At 66.7% G+C, this 22,495-nt stretch overlaps 1 protein-coding gene across 1 annotated transcript; it reads left to right on the forward strand.

Moving 5' to 3' along the window:
- Window positions 1-592: 592 nt before the first annotated feature.
- Window positions 593-21,504, forward strand: KDM6B (lysine demethylase 6B). Its single transcript, XM_072920682.1, has 15 exons — window positions 593-723; window positions 1,673-1,871; window positions 3,811-5,525; window positions 6,442-6,568; window positions 7,630-7,735; window positions 8,744-8,949; window positions 11,322-11,386; window positions 12,175-12,243; window positions 13,197-13,345; window positions 14,739-14,853; window positions 15,447-15,634; window positions 16,611-16,752; window positions 19,203-19,329; window positions 20,014-20,184; window positions 21,074-21,504. Exons 3-15 carry the CDS (start codon window positions 4,534-4,536, stop codon window positions 21,095-21,097), a joined length of 2,481 nt encoding a protein of 826 aa, XP_072776783.1. The 5' UTR covers window positions 593-723; window positions 1,673-1,871; window positions 3,811-4,533; the 3' UTR covers window positions 21,098-21,504.
- Window positions 21,505-22,495: the final 991 nt, after the last annotated feature.

Genomic DNA, 22,495 nt, shown 5'->3' on the forward strand with positions numbered 1-22,495 from the left:
AGTGGGTCTGAGGGGGTTTAAAGGGGAATTAGGGGGGTTAAAATGGGTCTGGGGGGGTGAAATGGGTCTGGGGGGCATTAAAGGAGTCGGGGGAGGCTTTAAGGGGGAGTTGGGGAGCCCGAAATGGGTCTGGGGGGGCATTTAAGGGGTTTGGGGGTGTAAAATGGGTCTGGGGGCATTTATGGGGTGTTTGCGGGGGAGTTGGGGGGGCTAAAATGGATCTGGGGGGTCTGGGGGGCACAGGGGGGTCTGGGGGCACTGGGGGGGCACAGGGGGGCACAGGGGGGCACTGGGGGGGCACTGAGGAGGCACTGGGGGAGCACAGGGGGGTCTGGGGGCACTGGGGGGGCACTGGGGGGCACTGGGGGGCACTGGGGGGCACGGCGGGGTCACAGGGGGGCACTGGGGGGCACTGGGGGGGCACTGGGGGGGCACTGGGGGGCACTGGGGGGTCTGGGGAGGCACTGGGGGGCACTGGGTGTCACGGGGGGGCACTGGGGGGCACTGGGGGCACTGGGGGGGCACTGGGGGGCACTGGGTGGTCTGGGGGGCACTGGGGGGCACTGTCCCCCCGTGCCAGCCCTGACCCGCTGTCCCCAGGGGGGCTGTGGGGCGCTGCCCCCCCCCGGGCCCCCCCCTCCGTTCCCGCTGCCCCCGGGGCTGTGGAGCCCCCTGCCCCCCGCCGAGGCCTGGGCCCCCCCCCGGCGCCACCCGGACAGACAGGTGGGGACCCCCCGACTGTGTGTCACCCCCTCGGTGTCACCCCTGTGTCACCTGTGTCATCCCCCGTGTCACCCCTTCTGTGTCACCCACCCTGTGTCACCCACCCTGTGTCACCCCCCCGGCGCCACCCGGACAGACAGGTGGGGACCCCCCGACTGTGTGTCACCCCCACTGTGTCACCCCTCTGTCACCCCTCTGTCACCCCCTCTGTGTCACCCCCCCGGCGCCACCCGGACAGACAGGTGGGGACCCCCCCGGCCGTGTGTCACCCCCTCGTCACCCCCCCAACCGTGTGTCACCCCCTCTGTGTCACCAACCCCGTGTCACCCACCCCTGTCACCTGTGTCATCCCCCGTGTCACCCCCACATGCCCCCTGCCCCACTAACCCCGTCCCCTGTGCCCTCCCCGTGCCCCCCATGTCCCCCATATCCCCCACACCCCCCGTGCCCCCCACCCCCCTGACCCCTCCGTGCCCCCAAGGCCCCCGTGCCCGCCCTGTGCCCCCCACCCCCTAACCCCCGTCCCCTATGTGCCCCCCATGTCCCCCACACCCCTAACCCCCCATGTCCCCCGTGCCCCCCATGTCCCCAATCCCCCCTGTGCCCCCCATATTCCCCCACACCCCCCACACCCCCCAGTGCCCCCCACCTCCCTAACCCCCCATGTCCCCCATGTGCCCCCCACCCCACTGATCCCCCATTTCCCCCTTGTGCCCCCCACCCCCCTGACCCCCCTGTGCTCCCCCTAACCCCCCCTAACCCCCCCCATGCCCCCCTAACCCTGTGCCCCCCAGTGCCCCCCACCCCCCTGTGCCCCCCACCCCCCTAACCCTGTCCCCTGTGCCCCCCACCCCCCTAACCCCCCCTGTGCCCCCCATGCCCTCCATGTCCCCCCCTAACCCCCCTGTGCCCCCCACCCCCTAACCCCCCATGTCCCCTGTGCCCCCAGGAGCCGCGGCTGGTGCCCCCCCCGCTGGCGGTGCCCCCCCGGCCATGCCCCAGCGCCCCCCCAAGTGACCTTAGGGCCGGCGGGGCCGGGGGGGCGCCCCCTGCCCCCCCCAGCCGCTCACCAGCAGCTCCGACCTGCGTGCCTTGTGCCCCCCCCCCGGGCACCCCCCCGCGGCCCCGCCACCAGCACCCCCCGCCCCGTGAGTGACACGGGGACACGGGGACATGGGGACAGCGGGGGACATTGGGGGGGACATGGGGGGCATTGGGGATATGGGGGGACATTGGGGACATGGGGGACATGGGGGACATGGGGGGCATGGGGGGCATGGGGGGCATGGGGGGACACCAAGACCCAGCGGGATGGGGAGACACCCGGGGGGGACATGGGGGACACGGGGGCATGGGGACATGGGGACATCGTGGGGACATGGGGGGCACCAGGACATCATGGGGACATCGTGGGGACATGGGGACATGGGGGGACATGGGGGGCACTGGGGGACATGGGGACATGGGGACAGCGTGGGGACATGGGGACATGGGGACAGCGTGGGGACATGGGGACATGGGGGGCATGGGGATATGGGGGACATGGGGACATGGGGGGACATGGGGACATCATGGGGACATCGTGGGGACATGGGGTCATGGGGGGACATGGGGGGACATGGGGGGACATGGGGGGACATGGGGACATGGGGATATGGGGGGACATGGGGGACATGGGGACATGGGGGATATGGGGGACATGGGGGACATGGGGGATATGGGGGGACATGGGGGATATGGGGACATGGGGGGACATGGGGATATGGGGGGACATGGGGATATGGGGGGACATGGGGGCGTGGGGGATATGGGGGGACATGGGGGACATGGGGGACATGGGGGACATGGGGACATGGGGGACATGGGGGACATGGGGGACATGGGGACATGGGGACATGGGGACATGGGGACATGGGGGATATGGGGGACATGGGGGACATGGGGACATCATGGGGGACATGGGGGGCACTGGGACATCATGAGGACATCATGGGGGGGACATGGGGGATATGGGGGACATGGGGACATGGGGACATGGGGGACATGGGGACATGGGGACATGGGGACATGGGGACATGGGGACATGGGGACATGGGGGATATGGGGGACATGGGGGACATGGGGACATGGGGACATGGGGACATGGGGGATATGGGGGACATGGGGGACATGGGGACATGGGGACATGGGGACATGGGGGATATGGGGGACATGGGGGACATGGGGACATGGGGATATGGGGACATGGGGGATATGGGGGACATGGGGACATGGGGACATGGGGGATATGGGGGACATGGGGGACATGGGGGGGACATGGGGGACATGGGGACATGGGGGATATGGGGGACATGGGGGGACATGGGGACATGGGGGACATGGGGGGGACATGGGGGACATGGGGACATGGGGGATATGGGGGACATGGGGGGACATGGGGGACATGGGGGACATGGGGACATGGGGGACATGGGGGGGACATGGGGGACATGGGGACATGGGGGATATGGGGGACATGGGGGGACATGGGGGACATGGGGGGCATGGGGACATGGGGGATATGGGGGACATGGGGACATGGGGACATGGGGGATATGGGGGACATGGGGGACATGGGGGGGACATGGGGGACATGGGGACATGGGGGATATGGGGGACATGGGGGGACATGGGGGACATGGGGGGCATGGGGACATGGGGGATATGGGGGACATGGGGGGACATGGGGGACATGGGGGGCACTGGGGGACATGGGGACATCGTGGGGACATGGGGGGACGTGGGGACAGCATGGGGACATGGGGGGACATGGGGACATGGGGGGCATGGGGGACATGGGGGGACATGGGGACAGCGTGGGGACATCGTGGGACATGGGGGAACACCGGGACATCATGGGGATATGGGGACATGGGGACATGGGGACATGGGGACATTGGGGACATGGGGGACATGGGGACGTGGTGGGAAACCAGGACATGGGGGGGGCACCGGGACATCATGGGGGGGACATGGGTTCCCCCCCCTCATTCCGGGTCTCACTCGGGGTCCCCCCCACCCCCCGTTTGTCCCCAAATGTCCCCCCAGGCTCCCGAGCACCGCTACCAACCTCCGGAGCCGCCGGGGCCGGGGGGGGCCGGCGGGGGGGTCCCCGCCCCCCACCTGCCCCCCGCCCCTCCCCCCTGCTGCGCCCCCCCCGAGCCGCTCCCCGCCCCCCCCCTGCCCTGGCTGAAGGACCCGGCCGGGGGCGACCCCCTGGACGAGATCCTTTTTGGGGGACCCCCGCCCAAGGGGGGCGCGGGGGGGGCCGATCCCCCTTTGGGGGGGTCCCCGGGGTCTTTCCCGGACCCCAACACCACCAGCACGGGGGGGGGCGCCCCCCAGACCCCCCCTTTCCCTTACCCCGACAAGGAGGAGGAGGAGGAGGAGGAGGAGGAGCCCCCCACCCACCACCACCACCAACCCCCCCCCGGCGATTTTTGGCTGGGGACCCCCCCCCACCCCCCGTTAGCGCCGCCCCCCCTCTCCGAGGGCCCCCCCGATGCCTCAGGAACCTCCCCCGCGCCCCCCCCCGCCCCCAGCCCCCCCATTTCTGCGGGGGTCCCCTTTCCAAAGAGCACCCCCGCCCCTCCCCCCACCCCCCCACACCCCGAGCCCCCTCCCCCGCCTTTACCGCCCCCTCCCCCGCCCTCCTCCGAGCCCCCCGGGGTCCCCCCTCGCCTCTTCGATTTCGGGGCCCCCCCCTTGGACGACCAATTCGAGGAGCCCCCCGAGTTTGCCAAAATCCTGCCGGACGGGCTGGCCAACATCATGAAGATGCTGGACGAGTCCATCCGCCAGGAGGAGGATGAGGGGGGGGTCGCCCCTCCCCCACCCCCACCCCCCCCACCCCCCCCACCCCCCCCGCCCGCCCCCCCCCTTCTGGCCCGCCCCAAAGCCCCTCCTTTCGGGGCGCCCCCCCCGGGCCACGGCGACCCCCCGGACCCCCCCCGCCTTTACCCCTTCGGCAAACGGGACGACCACCCCAAAACCTCCCCGTTTTACCCCAAACCTCCCGCTCCCCCCGCTGAAAAACCACCCTCGGCAGTGGGGGGGGGCAGCAGCAGCACCCCCAAACCCGCCCCCGCCTCCCCACGGCCCCCCACGCCCCCCCAAGTCGCTACCTCACCCCCGGGCTGGGGTCCCCCCGCGGGCCGCAGCGAGTCGGAGGCGCTGGAGCAGATCAGCCGCGCCTGCGAGACCCTGGCCGAGCAGGCCGGCCGGCCCAGCCCCCCCTCCCCGGACAGCCCCCCAAAAACCGGCCCCGGGGGCGGCCGCCGCCACCGCCGCCCCCCCTCGCGCCACCGGGACCCCCGGCGGGGTCCCCCCCGGCGGCGGCACCCGCGGAGAGAGGAGCGGGAGCAGCGGGAGCGGCCGGTGCTGGCCACGCTGGACCTGCAGAGCCCCGGCGTGCAGGAGAAAGGGGGACCCCCCCCCAGGCTGGAAACGAAAGGGGGGGGACCCCAAAATGCCACCAACACCCCCCCCCCGGGCTCGGCCGCCCCCGCGGGACCCCCGCCCGCCCTGGTCAGCTCGGCCGACCTGCTGAAGCTGCGCTCGCTGGGCGAGGGGCCCCCCAAGGAGCTGAAGATCCGCCTGATCAAGGTGGAGAGCGGGGCCGGGGGGCCCGGGGGGATCCCCGGGCTTGGGGGGGGCCCCGGCGGCGACGCTTTGGGGGGCTCGGAGGGGGCCGAGCCCCGGGGGCTGCCCCTGGCCCAGCTGACCATCCGGCACAGCGCCGCCGAGGTGGTGCGGGCCAGCAAGTGAGTCTGGGGGGGCTGCGGGGGTCCCACTGAGGTCTGGGGGGGTTTTGGGGTCCCACTGATGTTGTGTGGGGTCTTTGAGGGGGTTTTGGGGGTCCCACTGAGGTTTGGGGAGGTTACAGGGGAGATTTGGGGGTCCCACTAATGTTATCTGGGGTCTGCGGGGGGGTTTTGGGGGTCCCACTGAGGCTTAGGGAGGTCACAGAGGAGATTTGGGGGTCCCACTAATGTTATCTGGGGTCTCTGGGGGGGTTTTCGGGGTCCCACTAATGTTATGTGGGGTCTTTGGGGGGGTTTTGGGGGTCCCACTGAGGTTTGGGGAGGTCACAGGGGAGATTTGGGGGGGGTCACAGGGGAGATTTGGGGGGGTCACAGGGTGTTTTGGGGTTCATTTTGGAGGTCCCAGGAGGGTTTAGAGGGTCCATGGAGGTTTAGGGGGTCTCAATCAGGTTTAGGGGGGTCACAGGGGGATTTTGGGGGGTCCCAGAGGGGTCTGGGGGGCACATTTGGAGCTTCCTGCAGGCCAGGGAAGGCATTTGGGGGGTCTGAGAAGGATTTGGGGGATTCTGGGGGGATTTTTAGGGTGAATTTTGGGGTGATTCTGGGGGGATTTTGGGGTGAATTTTGGGGCGATTCTGGGGGAATTCTGGGGCGATTCTGGGGGGGATTCTGGGGCGATTCTGGGGGAATTTTGGGGTGATTCTGGGGGGATTTTGGGGTGAATTCTGGGGTGATTCTGGGGGAATTTTGGGGCCATTCTGGGGGGGATTTTGGGGCGATTCTGGGGGTGATTCTGGGGGAATTCTGGGGCGATTCCGGGGGAATTTTGGGGCCATTCTGGGGGGGATTTTGGGGCGATTCTGGGGGTGATTCTGGGGGAATTTTGGGGCGATTCTGGGGGAATTTTGCCCCGCAGGCAGGCGCGGCTGAAGGGGCCGTTCCGCGAGTCCTACCTGTGCCCCGCGCAGTCGGTGAAGCCGCGAATCGACGCGCGGGAGCAGCTCCCGCGGGACAAGCTCAACCCGCCCACGCCCAGCATCTACGTGAGTCCTCATTGGCTGCCGCCCGCCGCCCCTGGCTGCTGATTGGCTCCCTGGCTGGGTCCCCTGGCTGCTGATTGGCTGCCTCAATGGGTTCCCTGGCTGCTGATTGGTTCCCTGGCTGGATTCCTTGGTTGCTGATTGGCTCCCTGTGGAAGGTCCCAGGGTGTCCTCTTTGCTCATTGGCTGGTGGGAAGGGTCCTGCTTTCTGATTGGCTCCTTGGCAGGGTGCCCTGACTGCTGATTGGCTCCCTGCTGGGGATCCCAATGTGTCCCCTGTCCTGATTGGCTGGTGGGCATCCTTGCTGCTGATTGGCTCCCTTGATGGGTTTCTTGATTGCTGATTGGCTCCCTCACTGGGTCCCCTGCTTCATCATTGGCTCCTGTGATGGGTCCCCTGGCTGCTGATTGGCTCCCTGCCGGGGATCCCAGGGTGTTCCCTCTCCCGATTGGCTGGTGGACATCCTTGCTGCTGATTGGCTCCCTGGCAGATTCCCTCTCTCTGCCGATTGGCCCCTGGCTGGATCCCTCCCCTCCTGATTGGCTCACCATGGGCAGCTCTTTGATGATTGGCTGTCATGAGGGGATGGATCTACCCGAGCATCCCTGATTGGCCAATGGGAGAGGAGACGCTCCTGATTGGCTGCTGGGTGGGGCCTCCCTCCTGTGGATTGGCCAATGGGTGGGGGCAGAGTTTCCCAATGAATCTTGCTGCTGATTGGCCACCAGATCATAGCCTTTCAATCCTGATTGGCTGGTGGTGAGCCAAACAAGCAAAGTCCTGATTGGTTGGTTGGGCTACCTGAATCCTTATTGGCTGGTGAATGGTGAACCAGGCCATCTCCATTCTGATTGGCTGATGCCCTAAACCATCTCCATCCTGATTGGCCGCTGACCTGATCGTTGGGTGGGTCATGGCGCGCTGTGATTGGGGGGCCCTGCGCTGTGATTGGTCCTTTCTCCGGGTGCCGGGTGCTGATTGGTCCGTGCCTGAGGGTGGCGGGCTGTGATTGGTCCCTGTGTCGGATGCCGGTCTCTGATTGGTCGCCGCTGTTCCCGCCCAGCTGGAGAGCAAACGCGACGCGTTCTCGCCCGTTCTGCTGCAGTTCTGCACCGACCCCAAGAACCCCATCACCGTCATCCGGGGCCTGGCAGGATCCCTGCGCCTCAGTGAGCCCCAAAATCCCCCAAAATCACCCCAAAAATAACCCAAATCCCCCCATCACCGTCATCCGGGGCCTGGCGGGGTCCCTGCGCCTCAGTGAGCCCAAAAACCCCCAAAATCACCCCAAAAGTAACCCCAAAAATAACCCCAAAAATAACCCATCACCGTCATCCGGGGCCTGGCGGGGTCCCTGCGCCTCAGTGAGCCCAAAAACCCCCAAAATCACCCCAAAAACACCCCAAAAATAACCCAAATCCCCCCATCACCGTCATCCGGGGCCTGGCGGGGTCCCTGCGCCTCAGTGAGCCCCAAAAACCCCCAAAATCACCCCAAAAATAACCCCAAAAATAACCCAAACCCCAAAATGACCCAAACCCCCGAAATGCCCCAAACCCCCTGAAATGACCCAAATCCCCCAAAATGACCCAAACCCCCCGAAATGACCCAAACCCCCAAAATGACCCAAACCCGCTGTTTTTTTGGGCAGACCTGGGGCTGTTCAGCACCAAGACCCTGGTGGAGATTCCCCATCCCTGTCCCTGTCCCTGTCCCTGTCCCTGTGTCCCTGTCCCTTTCCCTGTCCCCTGACACCCCTGGGGCCCCCCAAAATGCCCCAAACCCCCCAAAATGCCCCAAACCCCCCAAAATGACCCAAACCTGCTGTTTTTTTGTCTGTTTTTGGCAGACCTGGGGCTGTTCAGCACCAAGACCCTGGTGGAGATTCCCCATCCCTGTCCCTGTCCCTGTCCCCTGACACCCCTGGGGCCCCCCGAAATGCCCCAAACCCCCCAAAATGCCCCAAACCCCCCAAAATGCCCCAAACCCACTGGTTTTTTGCCTGTTTTTTGTCAGACCTGGGGCTGTTCAGCACCAAGACCCTGGTGGAGATTCCCTGTCCCTGTCCCTGACCCCTGACACCCCTGGGGCCCCCCGAAATGCCCCAAACTCCCCGAAATGACCCAAACTCCCCAAAATGACCCAAACCCGCTGTTTTTTTGCCTGTTTTTTGTCAGACCTGGGGCTGTTCAGCACCAAGACCCTGGTGGAGGCCAGCGGGGAGCACGCCGTGGAGGTGCGCACGCAGGTGCAGCAGCCCTCGGACCAGAACTGGGACCTGTCGGGCACGCGGCAGGTGTGGCCCTGCGAGAGCAGCCGCTCCCACACCACCATCGCCAAGTACGCCCAGTACCAGGCCAGCTCCTTCCAGGAGTCCCTGCAGGTGAGCCACGGGGACAGGTGACATGTGGGGACACCTGGGGACACGTGGGGACGCACCCCAGGACATGGGGACACACAGGGGACACTGACAGGACATGGGGACACAGAGGGGACACAGCACAGACCCCACACCAGCGTCTCCCAGTATGCCCAGTACAGGTGAGCTCCTGCCAGGAGTCCCTGCAGATGACAGGGGAGGGGACAGGTGACACCTGGGGACACACCCCAGGACATGGGACACAGAGGGGACACTGACAGGACATGGGGACACACCCCGGGGACACAGCACAGACCCCACACCACCATTGCCAAGTACGCCCAGTACCAGGCCAGCTCCTTCCAGGAGTCCCTGCAGGTGAGGGACGGGGACTGGGGACACCTGGGGACACGTGGGGACACCTGGGGACAGCTGGGGACACGTGGGGACACAGCTCAGGGACAGGGGACACTCCAGGTGTGGCCCTGCGAGAGCAGCCGCTCCCACACCACCATCGCCAAGTACGCCCAGTACCAGGCCAGCTCCTTCCAGGAGTCCCTGCAGGTGAGGGACAGGGACTGGGACACCTGGGGACACCTGGGGACACCTGGGGACACACCCCGGGGACAGGGGACACAGAGGGGACACAGACAGGACATGGGGACACACCCAGGGGACACAGCAGGGACCCCAAACCACCATCGCCAAGTACGCCCAGTACCAGGCCAGCTCCTTCCAGGAGTCCCTGCAGGTGAGGGACGGGGACAGGGACACCTGGGGACACGTGGGGACACCTGGGGACACCTGGGGACACACCCCAGGGACAGGGGACACAGCAGGACCCCACACCACCATCGCCAAGTACGCCCAGTACCAGGCCAGCTCCTTCCAGGAGTCCCTGCAGGTGAGGGACGGGGACAGGGACACCTGGGGACACGTGGGGACACGTGGGGACACGTGGGGACACACCCTGGGGACAGGGGACACTCCAGGTGTGGCCCTGCGAGAGCAGCCGCTCCCACACCACCATCGCCAAGTACGCCCAGTACCAGGCCAGCTCCTTCCAGGAGTCCCTGCAGGTGAGGGACGGGGACAGGGGACACCTGGGGACACCTGGGGACACCTGGGGACACACCCCAGGGACAGGGGACACACCACAGGGACAGGGGACAGACCCCACACCACCATCGCCAAGTACGCCCAGTACCAGGCCAGCTCCTTCCAGGAGTCCCTGCAGGTGAGGGACAGGGACAGGGACACCTGGGGACACCTGGGGACACGTGGGGACACACCCCGGGGACACAGCACAGACCCCACACCACCATCTCCCAGTACACCCAGTACCAGGCCAGCTCCTTCCAGGAGTCCCTGCAGGTGAGGGACGGGGACAGGGACACCTGGGGACACCTGGGGACACCTGGGGACACCTGGGGACACACAGGGGACACACCCCGGGGACAGGGGACAGAGGGGACACAGCAGGACCCCACACCAGCGTCTCCCAGTACGCCCAGTACAGGTGAGCTCCTGCCAGGAGTCCCTGCAGGTGACAGGGGAGGGGACAGGTGACACGTGGGGACAGCACAGGGGACAGAGGGCTCAGGGGGACACGGGGGATGCAGGGGATTCGTGTCCCCAGGTGTCCCCAGGGTGTCCCCAGGTGTCCCCAGGGTGCCCCCAGGTGTCCCCAGGGTGTCCCCAAGGTGTCCCCAGGGTGTCCCACGGTGTCCCCAGGTGTCCCCAGGGATCCCCAGGAGTCCTCAGGGTGTCCCCAAGTGTCCCCCTGGTGGCTCTGAGGTGTCCCCAGGGTGCCCCCAGGTGTCCCTTGGTGTCCCCAGGGTGTCCCCAGGGTGTCCCCAGGGTGTCCCCAAGGAGCCCCAGGAGTCCTCAGGGTGTCCCCTGGTGGCTCTGAGGTGTCCCCTGGTGTCCCCAAGGAACCCCAAGTGTCCCCTGGTGGCTCTGAGGTGTCCCCTGGTGTCCCCAAGGAGCCCCAAGTGTCCCCTGGTGTCCCTGAGTGTCCCTTGCTGTGCTGGGGGTGTGTCCTGGAGCCCCCAGGATGTCCCCAAGTGTCCCCTGGAATGTCTGAAGTGTCCCCAAGTGTCCCCCAGTGTCCTGGGGTGGCACCTGGGGGCTGCGGTGACACTGGGGTGACACTGAGGTGGCACTGGGTGGCACTGGGGTGGCACTGGGGTGGCACTGGGGTGGCACTGGGTGACACTGAGGTGGCACTGGGTGGCACTGGGGTGGCACTGGGTGGCACTGGGGTGGCACTGGGTGGCACTGAGGTGGCACTGGGTGGCACTGGGGTGGCACTGGGGGCTGAGGTGACACTGAGGTGACACCGAGGTGGCACTGAGGTGGCACTGGGTGACACTGAGGTGGCACTGTCCCCGCAGGAGGACAAGGACAGTGAGGATGAGGAGGCCGAGGAACCCGACAGCACCACCGAGACCCCGCCCAGGTGGGGCCACCCCCTGTCCCCTCCTGGGGACAACGTGTCACCCCCTCCCCGCCCGGCGGGAGGGTCCTGGGGTCCCCAAGGGTCCCCGGGGTGTCCCCAAGGGTCCCCAGGGTGTCCCTGTGTCCCTGTGGGGGGGGTCCCAATGTCCCCAAGGGTGTCCCAATGTCCCCAAGGGGACCCCAGGGTGTCACTGTGTCACTGGGGGGGGGGTCCCAATGTCCCCAGGGGGGTACCAATGTCCCCAAGGGGACCCCAGGGTGTCACTGTGTCACTGTGGGGGGGGGTCATAATGTCCCCAAAGGGGTCCCGGTGTCCCCAGGGGGGTCCCAATGTCCCCAGGGTGTCACTGTGGGGGTCCCAATGTCCCCAAGGGGTCCGGGTGTCCTTTGTGGGGGTCCCAATGTCACTGTGGGGGTCCCAATGTCCCCAGGGGGGTCCCAATGTCCCCAGGGTGTCCCCAGGGTGTCCCCGTGTCCCTGGGGGGTGTCCTGGTGTCCCCAGGGTGTCCCCAGGGTGTCCCCAGGGTGTCCCCAGGGTGTCCCTGTGTCCCTGGGGGGGTGTCCTGGTGTCCCCAGGGTGTCCCCAGGGTGTCCCCAGGGTGTCCCCGTGTCCCGGTGTCCCCAAGGGTCCCCAGGGTGTCCCCAGGGTGTCCCTGTGTCCCCAGGGTGTCCCCAAGGGTCTCCAGGGTGTCCCCAGGGTGTCCCCAGGGTGTCCCCAAGCCCAAGGGGGGGTGACAGTCCCCCTCGGGGACCCCGTCCCCGCCCCCCGTGACCCCGTGTCCCCCCCAGCCCCCCCGACCAGAAATCCCACCAGATCATCAAGTTCGGGACCAACATCGACCTCTCGGACGCCAAGAGGTGACACCGGGGACAGCGGGGACAGCGGGGGGACAGCGGGGTGGCACTGGGGACAGCGGGGACAGCGGGGACAGCGGGGGGACAGCGGGGACAGCGGGGACAGCGGGGTGGCACTGGGGACAGCGGGGACAGCGGGGACAGCGGGGACAGCGGGGTGGCACTGGGGTGGCACTGGGGTGGGGGACAGCGGGGGGACAGTGGGGTGGCACTGGGGACAGCGGGGGGACAGTGGGGACAGCGGGGGGACACTGGGGTGACTGGAGGGTCACCTGTGGGTGAATTTGGGGGTCAGGGACACCTGTGGGGTGAATTTGGGGGGTCAGAGCCACTCTCAGGTGACAATGGGGGGGTCAGGGTCACCTGTGGGTGCTCAGGGACACCTGTGGGTGCTGCAGGGTCACCTGTGGGTGAATTTGGGGGGTCAGGGTCACCTGGGGGGTGAATTTGGGGGGTCAGAGCCACTCTCAGGTGACAATGGGGGGGTCAGGGACACCTGTGGGTGCTGCAGGGTCACCTGTGGGTGCTCAGGGACACCTGTGGGTGCCGGGGCGGTGCCCAGGTGTACCAGCCCAGGTGCCAGCCCAGGTGCCAGGGCTGGGCTCAGGGATACCTGTGGGTCCCAGGGCAGTGCCCAGGTGTGCCAGCCCAGGTGCCAGTGCTGGGCTCAGGCACACCTGTGGGTGCTCAGGGACACCTGTGGGGTGAATTTGGGGGCTCAGGCACACCTGTGGGTGCCGGGGCGGTGCCCAGGTGTGCCAGCCCAGGTGTGCCAGCCCAGGTGACAGGGCTGGGCTCAGGGATGCCGGGGCGGTGCCCAGGTGTGCCAGCCCAGGTGTGCCAGCCCAGGTGATGGGGCTGGGCTCAGGGATACCTGGGGGTGCCCGGGCGGTGCCCAGGTGTGCCAGCCCAGGTGCCAGCCCAGGTGCCAGCCCGTCCCCCTCCCCTGCCCGCAGGTGGAAGCCGCAGCTGCAGGAGCTGCTGAAGCTGCCCGCCTTCATGCGCGTCTCCTCCACGGGGAACATGCTGAGCCACGTGGGCCACACCATCCTGGGCATGAACACCGTGCAGCTCTACATGAAAGTGCCCGGCAGCCGCACGCCCGGTCAGCGCCCGCACCTGGGGCACCTGGGGGCACCTGGGGGCATGGGGGGGCACCTGGGGACATGGGGGGCACACCTGGGCACACCTGGGGGCATGTGGGGACACACCTGGGGGCACCTGGGGGCATGGGGGACACACCTGGGGATACCTGGGATACACGTGGGGGCACCTGGGGGCATGGGGGACACACCTGGGGGCATGGGGGGGGCACCTGGAAACACCTGGGGGCACCTGGGATACACCTGGGGACACCTGGGATACACCTGGGGACACCTGGGGACATGTGGGGACACACCTGGGGCACCTGGGGACACACCTGGGGCACCTGGGGGCATGTGGGGGCATGTGGGACACACCTGGGGATACCTGGGGGCACCTGGGATGCACCTGGGGACACCTGGGGACATGTGGGGACACACCTGGGCACACCTGGGGGCACCTGGGCACACACCTGGGGGTACCCGGGGGGACCTGGGGATACACCTGGGGGCACCTGGGATACACATGGGGGTACCTGGGGGCACCTGGGGGCATGGGGGACACACCTGGGGATACCTGGGGCACCTGGGGATACACCTGGGGACACGTGGGGGCATGTGGGGGCACCTGGGAATACCTGGGGCCACCTGGGGATACCTGGGGGCATGTGGGGACACACCTGAGCACACCTGCGGGCACCTGGGGAACACCTGGGGACACCTGGGGGCACACCTGGGGACACCTGGGGACATGTGGGGCCATGTGGGACACACCTGGGGGCACTTGGGGGCATGTGGGGACACACCTGGGGGCACCTGGGGGCATGTGGGGACACACCTGGGCACACCTGGGAGACACCTGGGGGCATGTGGGGATACCTGGGGGCATGGGGGACACACCTGGGGACACACCTGGGGGCATGTGCGGACACACTTGGGGGCACCTGGGAATACCTGGGGGCACCTGGGGACACACCTGGGGACGTGTGGGGATACCTGGGGACACACCTGGACCCACGTGGGCACACCTGGGCAGCACGTGGGCACAGATGGGGATACCTGAGCACACACCTTGACACACCTGGGTACACTTGGGGAACACCTGGACACACCTGGGGATTTTTTTGCTTTTTTAACTTTTTTTCAGATTTTTTCCCAGAATTTCTGCCGTTTCTTTTGCGATTTTTTCGGGGAGGATTTTTCTGAGGGATTTTCCTGGGAAATTTTTTTTTTTTTTTTAACTTTTTGGGGCTTTTTGTGAGATTTGGGGTTTTTTTTGTGGGAGGCGACAAAACCGACAGTGGTGGGGGGGGTTGGCGGGCAGAGCCCCCCGATCTCGGTGTCCTGGGGGGTGGCACGAGGTGACGGTGACAGTGACAGTGACGGTGACGGTGACAGTGACAGCGTCCCCCGCAGGCCACCAGGAGAACAACAACTTCTGCTCGGTGAACATCAACATCGGCCCCGGGGACTGCGAGTGGTTCGCGGTGCACGAGCACTACTGGGAGACCATCTCCGCCTTCTGCGACAGGTGGGCGGGGCCTGCATAAATTAAGGCGTGGTCTGCATAAATTTGGGCGTTTTTGCATAAAAGTGGGTGTGGTTTGCATAAGGGGTGTGGCCAAAGGGGTGGGGTGACTTGGGCAGCACCACTGGGAGACCGTGGGTGGGGTCTGTGTGAAAGGAGGTGTGAGCTGCATAAATTAGGTTGGGTTTGCATAAATTAGGGTGTGTTATGCATAAATTAGGGTGTGATCTGCATAAAAATGGGGGTGGTTTGCATAAAGGGTGTGGCCAGTGAAAGGGGCGGGGTTATTTGGGCAGCACCACTGGGAGACCATCATGGGGTCTGTGTGAAAGGAGGTGTGGTGTGCATAAATTAGGTTGTGTCTGCATAAATTAGGTTGGGTTTGCATAAATTAGGGTGTGATCTGCATAACAGTGGGGTGGTTTGCATAAGGGGTGTGGCCAGTGAAAGGGGCGGGGTCACTGGGTTGCACTACCATCGCCACCTTCTGTGATGGGTGGGTGGGGTCTGTAAAAGGAGGTGTGCTTTGCATAAATTAGGGTCAGTTTGCATAAATTAGGGCACGGTATGCATAAATTAGGTATGCATAAATGCAGGCACGGCGTGGACTACCTGACGGGCTCGTGGTGGCCCATCCTGGAGGACCTGTACCGCTCCAACATCCCGGTGTACCGCTTCGTGCAGCGCCCCGGCGACCTGGTGTGGATCAACGCCGGCACCGTGCACTGGGTGCAGGCCACGGGCTGGTGCAACAACATCGCCTGGAACGTGGGGCCGCTGACCGGTGAGGGACACGGGGACACTGGGGACACTGGGGACATTGGGGACATCGGGGACAGTGGGGACATTGGGGACATTGGGGACATCGGGGACAGTGGGGACATTGAGGGGATCAACATCGCCTGGAACGTGGGGCCGCTGACCGGTGAGGGACACGGGGACATGGGGACATTGGGGGACACTGGGGACATTGGGGACATCGGGGACATCGGGGACATTGGGGACATCAGGGACATTGGGGACACTGGGGACATTGGGGACACTGGGGACATTGGGGACATTGGGGACATCGGGGACATTGGGGACACTGGGGACATTGGGGACATTGGGGACACTGGGGACAGTGGGGACATTGAGGGGATCAACATCACCTGGAACGTGGGGCCGCTGACCGGTGAGGGACATTGGGGACATCGGGGACATTGGGGACAGTGGGGACATTGGGGACATTGAGGGGATTGGGGACATTGGGGACATTGGGGACACTGGGGACATTGGGGACATTGGGCTGGTGCAACAACATCGCCTGGAACGTGGGGCCGCTGACCGGTGAGGGGACACTGGGGACACTGGGGACATTGGGGACACTGGGGACACTGGGGACATTGGGGACACTGGGGACATTGGGGACACACTGGGGACATTGGGGACATCATGGGGAAATTGGGGGGACACTGGGGACACTGGGGACATCATTGGGACACTGGGGACATCGTGGGGGACATGGGGACACTGGGGACATCATGGGGACACTGGGGACATTGGGGACATCATTGGGGACACACTCTGGACACTGGGGACATTGGGGACACACTGGGGACATCATGGGGACACTGGGGACACACCGTGAGCGCTGCCACGTGATGGCCACGGACTGTCCCGCCAAGGGCCACGTGGCCGCGGTGGCCGCGGTGGCCGTGGTGGCTGCAGTGGCCTCAGTGGCCGCGGTGGCCGCCACGTGGCCATGTCCCTGTCCCCAGCGTACCAGTACCAGCTGGCCCTGGAGCGCTACGAGTGGAACGAGGTGAAGAACGTCAAGTCCATCGTGCCCATGATCCACGTCTCCTGGAACGTGGCACGGACCGTCAAGATCAGCGACCCCGACCTCTACAAGATGATCAAGTGAGAGGGGACACCTGGGGACACTGGGGACACACCTGGGGACACCTGGCGACACCTGGGACACACCTGGGGACACCTGAGGACACTGGGGGCACATGGGGACACCTGGGGACACTGGGGGCACACGGGGACACCTGGGGACACCTGGGGACACCTGGGGACACCTGGGGATACATGGGGACACCTGGGGACACCTGGGGACACATGGGGACACCTGGGGACACAGGGACATGGCGTGGGGACACGCAGGACACAGCGGGACAGGGGGACTTGGTGGCTTTGGTAGCCCACAGTGGGTGACACTGGGTGACAGTGTCCCGGTAAAGGTGTCCCTGGGGTTGGTGGCACAGGTGGCACAGAGGTGTCCCCATGGGTCGTGGCACAGGTGCCCCAGGTGTCCCCGTGGCACAGGTGACCCAGGTGTCCCCATGGTTGGTGGCACAGGTGGCACAGGTGACCCAGGTGTCCCCATGGTTGGTGGCACAGGTGACCCAGGTGTCCCCGTGGTTGGTGGCACAGGTGACCCAGGTGTCCCCGTGGGCGATGGCCCAGGTGTCCCAGGTGTCCCCGTGGGCGGTGGCCCAGGTGACCCCAGTGTCCCATGGGCAGTGGCCCAGGTGTCTCCGTGGGTGGTGGCACAGGTGTCCCAGGTGGCACAGGTGCCCCCGTGCCCGCAGGTACTGCCTGCTGCAGTCCATCAAGCACTGCCAGGTGTCCCCGTGGGTGGTGGCCCAGGTGGCACAGGTGTCCCAGGTGACACGGTGCCCGTGGTGCCCGCAGGTACTGCCTGCTGCAGTCCATCAAGCACTGCCAGGTGTCCCTGTGGGTGGTGGCACAGGTGGCACAGAGGTGTCCCCGTGGGTGGTGGCACAGGTGGCACAGGTGGCACAGGTGTCCCAGGTGACCCCGTGCCCGCAGGTACTGCCTGCTGCAGTCCATCAAGCACTGCCAGGTGTCCCTGTGGGTGGTACCACAGGTGGCACAGGTGGCCCCGGTGGGTGGTGGCACAGGTGGCCCTGGTGGCACAGGTGACCCCGGTGGGTGGTGGCACAGGTGCTCCAGGTGCCCCAGGTGGCACAGGTGACCCCGTGGTGCCCGCAGGTACTGCCTGCTGCAGTCCATCAAGCACTGCCAGGTGACCCCGGTGGGTGGTGGCACAGGTGCCCTAAGTGGCACAGGTGGCACGGTGGGTGGTGTCCCAGGTGGCACAGGTGGCACAGGTGTCCCAGGTGGCCCCGGTGGGTGGTGGCAGAGGTGGCACAGGTGTCCCAGGTGTCCCAGGTGACCCCATGGTGCCCCCGTGCCCGCAGGTACTGCCTGCTGCAGTCCATCAAGCATTGCCAGGTGTCCCTGTGGGTGGTGGCACAGGTGGCCCCGGTGGGTGGTGGCACAGGTGTCACAGGTGGCCCAGGTGGCACAGATGGCACAGGTAGCCCCGGTGGGTGGTGGCACAGGTCCCCAGGTGGCACAGGTGGCACAGGTGCCCCGGTGCCCGCAGGTACTGCCTGCTGCAGTCCATCAAGCACTGCCAGGTGTCCCCATGGGTGGTGGCACAGGTGACCCCGGTGGGTGGTGGCACAGGTGGCACAGGTGGCACAGGTGACCCCGGTGGCACAGGTGACCCGGTGCCCCCGTGCCCGCAGGTACTGCCTGCTGCAGTCCATCAAGCACTGCCAGGTGTCCCATGGGCAGTAGCACAGGTGGCACAGGTGACCCTGGTGGGTGGTGGCCCTGGTGGGTGGTGGCCCAGGTGTCCCTGTGGGTGGTGGCTCAGGTGCTCCAGGTGCCCCAGGTGGCACAGGTGACCCCCCGTGCCCGCAGGTACTGCCTGCTGCAGTCCATCAAGCACTGCCAGGTGTCCCATGGGCAGTAGCACAGGTGGCACAGGTGACCCTGGTGGGTGGTGGCCCTGGTGGGTGGTGGCCCAGGTGTCCCTGTGGGTGGTGGCTCAGGTGCCCCAGGTGCCCCAGGTGGCACAGGTGACCCCCCGTGCCCGCAGGTACTGCCTGCTGCAGTCCATCAAGCACTGCCAGGTGTCCCATGGGCAGTAGCACAGGTGGCACAGGTGGCACAGGTGGCACAGGTGACCCCGGTGGGTGGTGGCCCAGGTGTCCCAGGTGCCCCAGGTGGCACAGGTGACCCCGCGGTGCCCGCAGGTACTGCCTGCTGCAGTCCATCAAGCACTGCCAGGTGACCCGGTGGGTGGTGGCACAGGTCCCCAGGTGGCACAGGTGGCACAGGTGGCACAGGTGGCACAGGTGGCACAGGTGACCCCCCATGCCCGCAGGTACTGCCTGCTGCAGTCCATCAAGCACTGCCAGGTGTCCCATGGGCAGTAGCACAGGTGGCACAGGTGGCACAGGTGGCACAGGTGGCCCCGGTGGGTGGTGGCACAGGTGTCCCAGGTGTCCCAGGTGGCACAGGTGGCACAGGTGTCCCCGTGCCCGCAGGTACTGCCTGCTGCAGTCCATCAAGCACTGCCAGGTGCAGCGGGAGAATTTGCTGCGCGCCGGGAAGAAAATCGCGTACCAGGGCCGGGTGAAGGACGAGCCGGCGTATTACTGCAACGAGTGCGACGTGAGTGACACCCCGGGGACAGCGGGGACAGAGAGGGGACAGCGGGGACAGAGGGACAGAGAGGGGACAGAGAGGGGACAGCGGGGACAGAGGGACAGAGAGGGGACAGAGAGGGGACAGAGAGGGGACAGCGGGGACAGCAGGGACACTGAGGGACTGCGGAGACAGTGGGGACAGCGGGGACTGCGGGACAGAGAGGGGACAGTGTGGGGACAGCGGGGGGCCTCGGGGTGACATTGGGGTGACATCGGCCTTGGGGTGACATTGGCCTTGGGGTGACATTGGCATGGCCTCAGAGTGGTATTGGGGTGACATCGGGGTGACATTGGGGTGACATCGGCCTCAGGGTGACATCGGTCTTGGGGTGACATTGACCATGGCCTCGGGGTGACATTGGCCTTGGGGTGACCACTGCCCTGACCTCGGGGTGTCCCTGGTGACCCCCGCCCTGACCCCGGGGTGCCCATGGCCACCTCCTGACCCCTGCCATGACCCCGGGGTGTCCCTGGTGACCCCCTGACCCCGGGGTGCCCGTGGTGACCCCTGCCCTGACGCCAGGGTGTCCCTGACCCCCGCCATGACCCCGGGGTACCCATGGTGACCCCCTGACCCCGGCCCTGACCCCGGGGTGCCCCTGGTGACCCCCACCCTCACCCCTGGGTGTCCCCGTGGTGCCCGGCGCAGGTGGAGGTGTTCAACATCCTGTTTGTGACGAGCGAGACGGGCGGGCGCAACACGTACCTGGTGCACTGCGAGGGCTGCGCGCGGCGCCGCGCCGGCGGCCTGGCCGGGGTCGTGGTGCTCGAGCAGTACAAGACCGAGGAGCTGATGCACATCTACGACGGCTTCACCCTGGTGAGCACCTGGGGCACACCTGGGGACAGCTGGGGGCACACCTGGGGCACCTGGGGGCACCTGGGGCACCTGGGGCAGCTGGGGCACCTGGGGGCACACCTGGGCACACCTCGGGGCACACCTGGCACAGCTGGGGATACACCTGGCGCACCTGGGCACACCTGGTACACCTGGGGGCAGCTGGGGATACACCTGGGCACACCTCGGGGCACCTGGGGAAACACCTGAGGGCACCTGGGGACACACCTGGGGGCACCTGGGCACAGCTGGGCACAGCTGGGGACACACCTGGGCACACCTGGGGATACCTGGGGACACACCTGGCACACCTGGGGGCACACCTGGGGGCACATGGGGACAGCTGGGGGCACCTGGGGGCACCTGAGGACACCTGGGGGCACCTGGGGATACACCTTGGGACACCTGGCACACCTGGGGGCACCTGGGGATACAGCTGGGGGTAGCTGGGGACACAGGTGGGCACACATGGGGGGCACCTGGGCACAGGTGGCACACCTGGACACACCTGGGGACAGCTAGCACACCTGGGGGCAGCTGGGGGCACACCTGGGCACACCTGGGCATACAGGTGGGGACATCTGGGCACACCTGGGGACATCTGGGCATACCTGGGCACACCTGGGGTACCTGGGGACACACCTGGGCACAGCTGGTGTGGGGACACACTCAGCATGGGGACACACCTGGGGGTGGGAAGACACACCTGGGCACACCTGGGGACACTCCTGGGCACACCTGGACACACCTGGGGACACACCCGGACACACGGGGGGGAGGGGTGGGTGGGGACACCTGTGCGGGGCGTGTCCCCTCTGTCCCTCAGGTGTCCCCGGGGGGTGCTCAGGTGTCCCCTCCCCTCCCCCCCCAGGTGACGCCGCCGACCCCCAGATGAGTCCGGCCCCCCCCAGGGGACCCCTCGGCGGGGGAGGGGCCGGGAGGGGCCCCCGCCCCTCCCCCCACGAACACTTTTTATTTATTGGCGGAGAAATCGCCCCAAAACTCGTCCGGACGGGCAGGACGCCCCTCCCCCACCGCGGGGGGAGGGGGTTTGGGGGGGAAAACTCCGATTTTATACAAAACTCCCGATTTTTAGGAATTCCCAAAGCCCCTCCCCCCGCCCGGCCCGCGATGGGGGAGGGGCTTCCCGCTGCCCCTCCCCCACCCCCACATTTTGGGGGGCTGTGAACTCGGAGGGGGGTGGGGGGAGGGGAGGCGCCGCTCCCGCCCCTCCCCCCTCATTTTGGGGGCGCTCGTGCCCCTCCCCCAACACAAAGGGGGGGTCCCCGCCCCCTCCCCTCAGCATTAAAGGGGGGGGAGGGGCTGAGGGGGGGAGGGGCACTTTTTTTGGGGGGGGGTCGGACCCCCCGCCAAGATTCAACCAAAAACTCGCCCCGCCCCCAACAGCGGCCGCCCCTCCCCCCCCATACGGGTCCGGGCCGGGGGGGAGGGGCACGGGGGGGGGGGAGGGGCGGGATGATTTTGGGGGGTGCCCCCCCCGCCCCTCCCCCCGCGCGGGGTGGGGCTCAGGTCTCGGGGGGGGGAGGGGCTCCCCCCCAACCCATGGTGCAAAGGGGGGAGGGGCCGGTGCTACCCCCTCCCCCCCAAAACGGGGGGAGGGGCCGTGGGGCGCCCCTCCCCCCCTTCCCCGAGCCTCGTTTTTGGGTTTTTTTGCTTTTTCTTTTCTGTTTTTTTTTGTAAATTATTTTTTTGGGTTGTTTTTTTTTCTTTTTTTTTCCTCTTTTTTAATTTATACGCGGGGAGGGGGGGGGAGGGGTCGCGTTATTTATTGGGGGGGTCGGGCCGGGGGTCCCCGACTCCCGGGGGTGGGGGAGGGGTCTGGGGGGGGTTTTTTGGTCACCGTGACCCCGGTGACCCCTCCCCCCCCTTGTCCCCGTCACCCGCTGACCCCTGACCTTTGTGGGGGGAGGGGAGGGTCTGACCCCTCCCCCCCCGCCCCGCCCCCACCCCCATCATGGTGCTGGGCCCTGTGGCCGCCCCTCCCCCCCCCCACCCCGTGTCCCCCCCGCCCCTCCCCCCGCCGCGTGTGGGGGTGGGGGAGGGGCGGGTGCGCCCCCTCCCCTCCCCGCCCCTCCCCCCCCCCAGAAGCTATTTTGTACCTGAGATTAAATTAATGGCAAAGCCCGACGGCTCCGGGGGGGCTTTAATGGGGACCCCCAAACCCCCAGGGACATTTTTGGGGAGTGGGGGGGGGAGTGTTCAGGTATTGGGGGGTCCCCAAGTGGATTTGGGGGGGGTCTGTCCCAGCAGTGGGGGTCCATTAGGTGTGGGG

The sequence above is a fragment of the Taeniopygia guttata genome, chromosome 32 (genome assembly GCF_048771995.1).
Source record: "Taeniopygia guttata chromosome 32, bTaeGut7.mat, whole genome shotgun sequence".
NCBI lineage: Eukaryota > Metazoa > Chordata > Aves > Passeriformes > Estrildidae > Taeniopygia > Taeniopygia guttata.